The sequence below is a fragment of the Gasterosteus aculeatus genome, chromosome 20, assembly GCF_964276395.1.
Source record: "Gasterosteus aculeatus chromosome 20, fGasAcu3.hap1.1, whole genome shotgun sequence".
NCBI classification, from domain to species: Eukaryota; Metazoa; Chordata; class Actinopteri; order Perciformes; family Gasterosteidae; genus Gasterosteus; species Gasterosteus aculeatus.
This window is the reverse complement of record NC_135707.1, coordinates 1406995-1417007: the sequence shown is the minus strand read 5'-3', so window position 1 is coordinate 1417007 and position 10013 is coordinate 1406995. Positions and strand designations below refer to the sequence as shown.

Here is a 10013-nt window from a genome sequence, read left to right as displayed (position 1 = left end):
CCCCGGTGCTCGCGAAACAGCGCCGCCTAGCGGCCGGCTTCACGTACCGCAACGGCAACAACGCAAAAAAACCACGTTGATTAAATTAGCAATCTTTATTTTTAAAAACTGATTTTGTTTGATGTCCAAATATCTAAGATTTACCGTTTTGTAAACTACGCGCTTTGTTCGAAAACACCCATTGAAGCTAGCGGACGCGTCATCAACGTGCGACGTCTGTTGTAAACTACTTTCTGTGTTTTATCGTGTCAACTGTAGCTTGAAGAATGGATAAAACATCGGACGCCGACAACCTGGAAGTGCGTCTCCAGGCGCTGGAGAGTCAGATATACGGCGAGAGACGAAACAAAAGTGGAAAACCCGTCAAGGTAAGCAGAGAATAACCTCTATTTACGATGCTATTAAAGAAGCTAGCCAGCTGTTAGCCTGGCAGAGCTAACGGTAGCTGTGTGTGTGGGATCCAGTGAACGCCCTTTTTTATTTGATACATTTAGCCGCACAACAACAGGCTTTATGACCCCCGCTGTTCTGTCCCCCGGGGGGTTATAGTGCCAGTACGTTATATGTTTATGTATTAGCCAAACAGATATTTAGGTTATCTACTTTAGCTTAAACGAGCCTCATTAAAGTCATAGCACGTTAGCTAGCGTTAGCTGTCAGTTATTTTGCCATAACCGAGTCCGTTTATTTAAAACGGGAATGTAACGTTAATTAACGATGAAAAAGTCCCAAATGTTTATATCACCGTTTGCAATGTAAGGAACCACATTTACATGAAGTACTCGGACTCTTGACTGTTTTGGGTTCTTGGTGGACATGTTTTACTGTATCGCCCTGATTGAGTCATGATTTATTGATGAATTACTTGAGTGATCATCACTAGTGAGATGATGAGATTGAAACTGCACTCATCTGTGGTACATTTATAGAATAAGCTGCATGACTTTAAAAAATGCTCTGAATATCCATCAGCAAATTCCCATATTTGGCTGTATTGGGTATAGTACCACATCCTGCTCCACAGATTGATGAACTAAATTGTAATGACGTTACACCTAAACGGTGAACTTTCATCCTGCAGTGCGCGGAGTCTCTGGCCAGGATCCAGGCTGGTTTGACCAATACGGCCAACAAGCGGGAACGAGTGAAGATCCTGCACAAGAAGAGTGAGTGGATCGAACATCACAGACTGAAAGGATTGTGTGTGTTTGTGGAGTCCTTGATCATATTCATTGGTGTTGCGGTGTAGTTGAGGACCTGCTGAAGTACCTGGACCCCCAGTTCACCGACCACATCACTGTACCGGATGCAATGAAGCTGGAGTTCATCCTTGCGGGTCAGAACCATGAGGAATTCAATCGAAGCATATTCCATTTAAAGCTGCAGCTTTCTTTATATTGTGCCGTTATTATTCGTTGCTCTAATGTGAAGTCCTCATGTGTAATGCGGTACAAGGAACAACACCGTGATGATGTTCTGTGTTTGTCTGCCCACAGAAGAGGACTTCCTGCTTTCCCAGGCTGCTCTGCTGGAGCAGGTCAGCAACATGCAGCCGCTGCTCGACAGCACCTACATCAGAGGTGAGTTGGTCTTCGATTCATGAAGCTAAATCTAGCAAGTCAAATGTTTTGCTTGAAGGTGGTGTGGGATATAGAAATGTAGTCCACTGCTAAAATCTGCTGTTCTCTGCAGTTTTGTGTCAAATGTAATCTAAGAAATTAAAGAGTGTGATAGCAGTTCCTCTATTTGTGTTTTCTTCATATCTATAACAGTCTCCAGTACCTTCAGTATCGGCCGCCTCTGATCCTGTGTTAGCTGTGTGTTAGCTCTGTGTTTCTGATGCCTACAGATGTACCAGAACACGCCACTAAGCTCCAGCGCCTGTCACAGATCCACCTCAAAGAGCAGGTACCCCCCCCCGGACGCTCTTCTTCGTCTGCCTCTTTGTGTTTCATCTGTTGACCCAACTTTGTCTCTTCTACAGGACCAAACTGAAGCTCAGGCCCTGGAGGTGAAGAAGCTTTTTGAGGAATACAACAAAATGGTACACATTTCTTTCTTTTTTTTATCATTTCCTTTTTTTATTCTAGTGAAATCAAAAATACCACAAGATGGTATATTCTAGACAATAATTCTACTTCTACTTCTTGTGCTCTCTTAGCAGATAAAATATTTTTATTTGGTTTTATCAAACTAAATGAGAAGAGAATGAGCAGATGTTTCTGCGTCTCATTGACCTCTCGTTAGCAAAAACTGACCCCTGACCTATGATTGCAGATGTTCCTGCTGTCTAAGCAGTTCACCCAGTGGGACGAGACCCTGAGGAAGGTGGAGGAGACCAAGGGCGTTCGGCCTGTGGAGTAGCTGCTGTCATCACACTCACACACTTCTGATGAGGATGTCGAAGACGAAGAGGACTCGACTGCGCTTGGAGCTTTAGGCGTATTCAGCTATTCTTTTCTTCCAATAACTCAGAACCGAAGTGAGGGGAGAAAAAGGATAACATTTCACTTATTTATATCATGTCAGCCGGTGAGGATATCCTTAGTTTCAGAGAATTCTCCAACCCAGACTAGTTATCTCGCTTAAGAGAGGAAATTAAAATCCTCGCCAGGGTCGGGGGAACGTACTCCGGTCACGTGACGCGCCATCCATTTTCAGACAACGGAGCATTTTGTGCTCGCGTATTGACTCAACTTATGACTCATTCCAACGCTGCTTCCCTCATACAAGCCAGTCACATGACGGCTGTTTCACCTCCACACACACACACACACACACACATCAACTTCATATGTCCTGTCTGGATGCCTCCTGGCATTGTAAAAACTGAAAATAGCTCTTTTTTTTCTTTCAAATATTCTGGTTCTAAATTGTTCTCAATCACAATAAATATCAATAATATTACTTTTCTCTGACTCTTGTGTCTATACTGTTCAAGGCTGCAAGTTCAAGCCCCTTTGGAAAGCATCATAAGTGTGCACATACAGCGAGCAGGCACAGAGATTTATTTGCTATTATTCCTTTCCTGATAAGTACTTAAACCCTGACTGTTGCTCCATCCATACAGGTGGTGTAACGTGAGGGTTGATCACCCGGGATTTGGCAGCGTTAGTCATTCTCACTTAGCTTGTATGTGACTCATGTTTGTCAAAGTACTTTGGATGGACAAGCATTGAGACAACGCAGCCTCAATAAAGTTACTCAATAATCACATTAATCCTCATTTTGACAAAATAAACAAACTGGTTCATGATGGGGATCCGGCTTTAAACGAGTCATCTAGTGATGAATGATCTGCTTGTCTGTGAGTCTTGTTTTAGTTTAACTGTTTCCATGTGTGTGTTTTAGTCACTTTAAGGATGGGCATGGCAATCTAGTTTACTCTATGATGCGTGTTTGGTTCATGCTGCCATGTAATTAAATTATAAAATAATTTGTTGAATGTTGGAGATTTTGAACGACCCCCCCAGGACTTAAAGAGCTTTGTTTTAAATCCAAAACGTTTCAATCATTTACTTTTTGGGGTCCTTTTGAGGATTTTCTCAGCTTTATTCTACTATAGAGACCAGCCAGTGACGTCAGAGGCAAAGCAACAATTTATAGCAGCTGACAAAGATTGTTTATTTGAGAGATGCGTCACTCGGTAGCACAGCCCGCAGCAGGAGGTGTTATCCATTATCAGTGACGTAAAGAATGACTTGTCTTTTTTGGTTATGATTCTTTTTAAATTGCATGTTTAATATCAGTTCAAAATATTAAAGTTGTGAATTAGCCTTTAGGGACACCAAGAACGCAGGTAGCTTAAAGTGAGATGTATTGTTGATTTTACAACTACATACGTATAAATGTAATGTGTTCGCTGTTTTATTGATCACCCAGCTAAATACGTCGGTCGCCAAAATATCCAACGGAGTGACTGTTCCGGTTCTGCGTAGAGGATCTTTGGCCGCGCGGTTGGCTCCACGGGACCGCGCGCGCTGCTGGCCGGTGGAGAGTAACAGCGGACCCTTCATGGACAGGACGGCCGTGGTGAAGGTCGGAGCCGCGGCCAGCGCCAGCGTCTGCGCCCTGCTGGGCGGCGTGGTTCTGACCCAGTACATCGTCGCCAAGAAGAAGCGAGCGGGGAAGAAAACTAGGATCATAGAGATGGTGAGCTGACAACAAACAGGCGCCTCGCGCTGCGTGGGGACGGCGACGCAGACGATGCGATGACAGGAAGTGGGGGAGTTGTACCTTTAAAGTGCGCGCGGCCGTTGACGATCGACAACGACTTATGTTCTGTATATTTTTGGCGATGAGGATTCATACTTTTGAAAAACAGGCGTGACTACTTCACAAATCATTTTAGTAACACGCGCTAAGAAGTGTGCGAACATCTAAGATTCTTCAATTAATCAGGCTTTTGTAATATAATGTAGACAGAACATGTCAGGAATCGAATACAATGTATGTAAGACACGCGGCAGTCCCCTCTATTCTGAAAACCACGACCGGAAGTTCTGCATGGACGCTCTGCGCAGGCGCGAACCCCCCAAAAACAGCAGCTGTGTTTTCTTTAGAGGTCATCACAGAACGAGCGGGTTTTTTTATTTATTCATTCCCCTGCTGACAGCAGCTGAGCCTCCACGTCACCCGGCGCACTGCAGCTCTAGCCACTGGTCTGGGAACAGCTCGGTGTTGAACGGTTAGCACGGAGGTTACGCAAGCTGACAAAGTTCACCGTGTGCAGCACTCTATCCTTTCCGACGGGAACCACCGGGGATCATGAGCGTTCCCCAATAACTGCAGTCATCCGGGGTAGCGGGTCATTACGTCAACATGCACAACTGTGTCGAACATTGTAACTCTCATTTTGACAGAAACGTGGCTTTCATAAACTCTTTGAAGCTGTGCTAACGGCTCAGATAACCGTCTATAGTATTCCTCTTGAATTGTGATATCTATCTAACGTTATCGTTTGAAAATGATTTTAGTCCAAGGCCGCTTGTTTCCTGCCTCGACCTTTCAGCATGGAAACTTGTGACCATCTGCTTTTGATCCAAACATCCGCTCTTTTTTTTTGATGTCTTGTGTTTTTTTACTGGGACATTCCTCTACGGAGCGAGTTCTTCTTAATGTGTGTTTTAACTTTTCTTTGATAATCCTTTTTAATAGTTTAACTGTATGTGTATATTATGTTTGTATAATGTCAGGAGCTACCTGGATTTCCCCTAGGGGATCAATAAAGTACTTATCTATCTATCTGTCTTCTGTGGCTTTAGACACAAAGACAAAAAAACAGAGGTGTCATTTTTGAAATACTTCGGCATCTCATAATTTATTCTCCGTTATCGTTCTTTCACCAACAGTCCAGGTTACGTTTGTGTGTCCCCACTTAAATAAGACGCTCTTCTTACCACCCGATAACTTTTTGTGTGATAAATATAAAAGTAAAAATAAATAGTTTATAGTCGTACAGGCATTTTTTTGTCTTTTTGTGACAGTCCATTGACCAACCGCTCCCGTTGACCGCTGGGTGTGTGTGTGTGTGTATAATTAGCAGTAGCAGTGCTCAACCCGATGGACCCCCTCCAACTGATTAAGTTTTTGATGGGGTCAAAGGTCACATTGCTGGACACAGACTGGTTACTAATGTCCCCTTTCCCCCCACTGGTCCCATTCCACGTCTGTTTATTGTGGTAAAACCCTCGTGAATGTGCGCAGGTGCGTTGACCTTTGACCTCGGCGTTCTGACAGGACGAATGATCTAAATGATGAATCTAGAGACGAATATTACTGAACTAATGGCTGCAGGTCCGATGTGGACGCTGCGTTTTTGCTTAAATGTTGATTGTGAAGCAGCTCTTTTTATTCTTTTTAGAATATCCGGTTTGCTTACATACATACAAAGACATACAGTAAAAAGTTATTTATTGATTATGACTCGTCTGTGTCCAAACATCAGCTTAATTACATCACTGTGTGTCGTCTGCCCTCCAGATGCCTCAGTTCGAGAAGACAACGGTCCATATGAAGGACCCGGAGAGGGTGGAGCAGATCATCTGTGGCCTCATCAAAGGAGGAGCCTCCAAACTACAGGTGCGGGGCGTCCCGTGTGTTTCTGTGTGTTTCCTTCACCTGGGGGGGGGTCACATGATCCCCTCTTGGTAAGCAGAACGTTTCCCTTTTGCCTCCGTCGCAGATCATCACCGACTTCGACATGACGCTGAGCAAGTTCGCCGTCGGCGGGAAGCGCTGTCCCACGTGCCACAGTACGTGAGGCCGAACTCATTTCATTTCCACGACCGCCATGTTTTCAGTGGAAGAGAATGCGTCTGTTTGGCTGCGAGTCTGTAGCCTGAGGCCTGACGATGGCGTTCGCCGTCTCCCTGCAGACATCATTGACAACTGCAAGCTGGTGACGGAGGAGTGCCGGGCGAAGCTGCTGCAGCTAAAGAACAAATACTACCCCATCGAGATCGACCCCCACCTCACCATGGAGGAGAAGTACCCGTTCATGGTGGAGTGGTAAGACAAACGAAAGGGCCGATCAAAGGAAGTCCAATAAATGGGTTTCTAACCGCTGTTTCGTCTGCAGGTATTTCAAGTCTCACACGCTGCTGGTGGAGCAGCGGCTGGAGAGAGACAAACTGGCGGAGGTGGTGAGAGAGTCCGACGCCGCCCTCAGGTGCGTGATCCCCGACAATGTGTTGCATTGTGGGTACTAGACCAGAGTCCGGGGATACAGTGGAGCATGTGTCTTTATTGTAAAAGTTATTCATGTTTTCTAAAGACTGTGAAGTTGGAAGCTTTAGAAAGGAGTTTGAATGAAGCAACTTCAGCTTGGTCCTTCTTCTCAGCTTTATAGTCCTGAACCATCATCTTGAGTTCAGCAATGCTCAAACATCCAGCGGAACCAGTGAGAACCTTCTTTCCCTTTCCGCCCGGTTCCAGGGAGGGATACGAGCAGTTCTTTGACCGCCTGCAGCAGCACGACGTGCCCGTCTTCATCTTCTCCGCCGGCCTGGGCGACGTGCTGGAGGAGATCATCCGCCAGGCCGGAGTCTACCACCCCAACGTCAAGGTCGTCTCCAACTTCATGGACTTTGACGAAAACGTGAGTGCTTGTTCTCCCCGAGCTTCTCCGGGCCGAGAGCGACCCGACGTCTGACGGCCGCTCCTCCTCCCGCAGGGCGTCCTGAAGGGTTTCAAAGGCGAGCTGATCCACGTGTACAACAAGCAGGACGGCGCCCTGCGCAACACGGAGTACTTCAAGCAGGTGAAGGAGTCGTGCAACATCGTCCTCATGGGCGACTCGCTGGGGGACCTCAGCATGGCCGACGGCGCATCCAACGTGGAGAACATCCTCAAGATCGGCTTCCTCAACGACAAGGTAAGAAACACACGTCGATCCACTGGACTGGAAGTGACCATCTGTGGGAGGAGGAAATTTAAACAGACATTTCAACTTTGCATTTCAAAACCATGAAAACCAGTATATTTATACATACAATGGGAAGAAATAGCAGCATTAATTGATACAAAATATAATCTAAAAATCTTTCATTCAACGTTAAATGATGAACAAAAGGACAAATCGAAAATAAGAAATGCTGAATCCGTTTCTCTGCAGGTGGAGGAGCGGCTGGACAAATACCTGGACTCTTACGACATCGTGCTGGTGAAGGACGAGACTCTGGAGGTGCCCAACGCCATCCTCCAGAAGGTTCTATAACTCCAGCCGGGCCCGTCGGACTTCTATTCCCCCACTTCACCCTTTAAAGGCCTTTTCAAAAGACGCTCTTCAGCTCCACAAAGCAGCACTTCTGGTGTGTTTTGTCCATTTTAAATCGTTTTTGGATGTTCTGTTATGGCAAAGTGAGATGAGTCCCCCCCACACACACACAGCTTCTTCTGCCAGCTTCCTAAGTGTCACATCATTCTTACAATTGTCGGACTCTTTTCGATATGGTAGTAGTTGTAGGTCAGATGTGAAACATGCATCTTTAAAGGCTGCGCGACACCGTATTTGTTCCAGAAGGAAAGAAACTCGGAGGATGTTGGGAAACGCACTTTATGTTGTCGTGTTGGTAAATCCGCCGCAGTCATCTGGATTTTTAGGTTGTAGCAGCTCTTCACCCTTAAAACCCTTGTGGCATTTTGATTTTAACTCAACAGCCGAGTGTTTGGGTTTGGGGGGGGATGAAGTGATCTGAGGGAGGAGCTGCTGTGGCCGTCAGCAGGACCTCAAACCCCCTCGAACCAAAGGAAGACCATTACAATGTATCCAGAAGTGTGTTTGTATTTACAAGTACGGTTTGCCTGGTTGAACCCAGCACGAGTCACTGAACGGACTCCTCATTCTGAGCTCGTAGTTCCTCATGGGGGGTTCAAAGAGCATTTGTACTGTTGTGGTTTAAATGTGCTGCTAACACCTGCATGTTGCCTTTGTATTGTTAAGTTTATAGAGAAGAAGAAGCAGATGTATATGTGTATATATATATATATATTATATATATATATATATAATATATATGTATATAATATATATATATATATATATATATATTATATATATATATATATATATTATATTGGTACATTTATTTTAAAAAGGGAGTAATGTCATGCTGTTTATGTTGTCGTGGACATTTCTGAGCGATGGGTTGTATTTTTGTAAAAGCACATGGCTTTTTTCTTTAATGGTGTGATTTGAAAATGCTGTAAAATGTCCTCTGGTGAGCTGTGACTAAAACGCGGCCCTGAGCGCTTTTGAAGGAGCAGACACTTAACAAAGGTAATATATAATTCTCTGCACGACTGATTCCATTTGAGTGCTTTTTATTTATTAGGTGTTTCAACTCCCTGAATTCACCAACAACATAGATTCCTATCTGGTTAATTCATCTTTCATTTTACTTCCTCTGCGGATCTAAAATATGTCCAGGTAAAGGTCAGACACACAAAGAGAGGTGTTTGTATCTGTCGTACTTTCACAGATTTGACAGTAATTGCTGGTGCGATGAAACGCTAACAGAGCTGCATCCCACCAGGGGGCTGTTGGGTCACCGCAGGAACCAATCGGGGGCGTTATGACAAACTAGAGAGAGAAAATATAAATCTGATTCAAATAGGTGAAGTAATTGACCATGTTTACACCTGACTGCGTTTAAATGTGCGTTTGCCATCAGGACGTGTGGGATATGCTGAGATATTATTTTGTCACAGTTTGGAGTGATATGGATGCAAACGAAAAGCCCAAATGTTTAAACGCTACCAAAGACTTTCATCCCAACAGGTTTTTGGAAATAGTAACCGCATTCGTCCCAAAGGTGCTCCGAACACGAGTCGTACGTCCCACATGTCCCACATGTCCCACATGTCCCACTCGCCCGGGAAAACATTTCTGTCCACTAAAACCGTTGATTCTGCAAAACGTAGGTTTCCATGGTTGCCTCTCAGAAGAAACTCTGATCAATTAAATGTTGCACCTGGAGATTAAATACTGGTATGTTCACCAGTATTTAATCTCCATTGTGTGAATTTCTTTGTTTTATTTGTGTTTTTTTTTTGACTGCATCTTTCCTTTTAATGCTGAAATAAAATGATTTGACTCCCATTGGTGAGCAATCAGTCCCACACGATCCTACAACTCATTTGTAGCGTGAAGTTAAATAGGTTTGTGTGTATTTCTTCTAAAATTTACATTTTTGGGAAAAATCCAAAACACAAATACGACTCGGAACCAGTGTAATGTCATCAAAGTTGGAGACAGAATTGACACACAAGTAAAACATCAAGCAAAGATCTTCTTTTTCAACTTTTAAGTTGATGCCTCAAATGAAGCGTTGGAGTTTCTTCGTGTGTGTCCAGGAGAGGTATTTAATTTCTGAAAATCTGGTCTTACGGCCCGAGATGTTTTTATAAAAATTGCACTTTAGCGGTGCTCACTTGAACTTGAAGTTGCCCGTCAAGTTTATTTCGATGTCCCTCTCCCGATGGACCACTCGCTAATTTTCTCTGAGACTTTA

General features: G+C 44.4%; 2 protein-coding genes across 3 annotated transcripts; both read left to right on the top strand.

Moving 5' to 3' along the window:
• The first annotated feature begins 17 nt into the window (after nucleotides 1-17).
• Nucleotides 18-2907, top strand: dctn3 (dynactin 3 (p22)). Its single transcript, XM_040164627.2, has 7 exons — nucleotides 18-368; nucleotides 1082-1166; nucleotides 1250-1336; nucleotides 1497-1580; nucleotides 1850-1908; nucleotides 1985-2044; nucleotides 2278-2907. Exons 1-7 carry the CDS (start codon nucleotides 267-269, stop codon nucleotides 2362-2364), a joined length of 564 nt encoding a protein of 187 aa, XP_040020561.2. The 5' UTR covers nucleotides 18-266; the 3' UTR covers nucleotides 2365-2907.
• Nucleotides 2908-3650: 743 nt separating this feature from the next.
• On the top strand, nucleotides 3651-9621 carry nt5c3a (5'-nucleotidase, cytosolic IIIA). Of its 2 annotated transcripts, XM_040164623.2 has the most exons (9): nucleotides 3651-3799; nucleotides 3883-4152; nucleotides 5983-6081; nucleotides 6185-6254; nucleotides 6378-6510; nucleotides 6581-6670; nucleotides 6937-7099; nucleotides 7175-7375; nucleotides 7616-9621. In XM_040164623.2, exons 2-9 carry the CDS (start codon nucleotides 4015-4017, stop codon nucleotides 7715-7717), a joined length of 996 nt encoding a protein of 331 aa, XP_040020557.2. In that variant the 5' UTR covers nucleotides 3651-3799; nucleotides 3883-4014; the 3' UTR covers nucleotides 7718-9621. The 2 variants fall into 2 exon arrangements, with proteins under 2 accessions (XP_040020557.2, XP_077950491.1); XM_078094365.1 differs by lacking the exon at nucleotides 3651-3799 and having other exon boundaries at nucleotides 3946-4152; nucleotides 6158-6254.
• The last annotated feature ends 392 nt before the right edge of the window (nucleotides 9622-10013 follow it).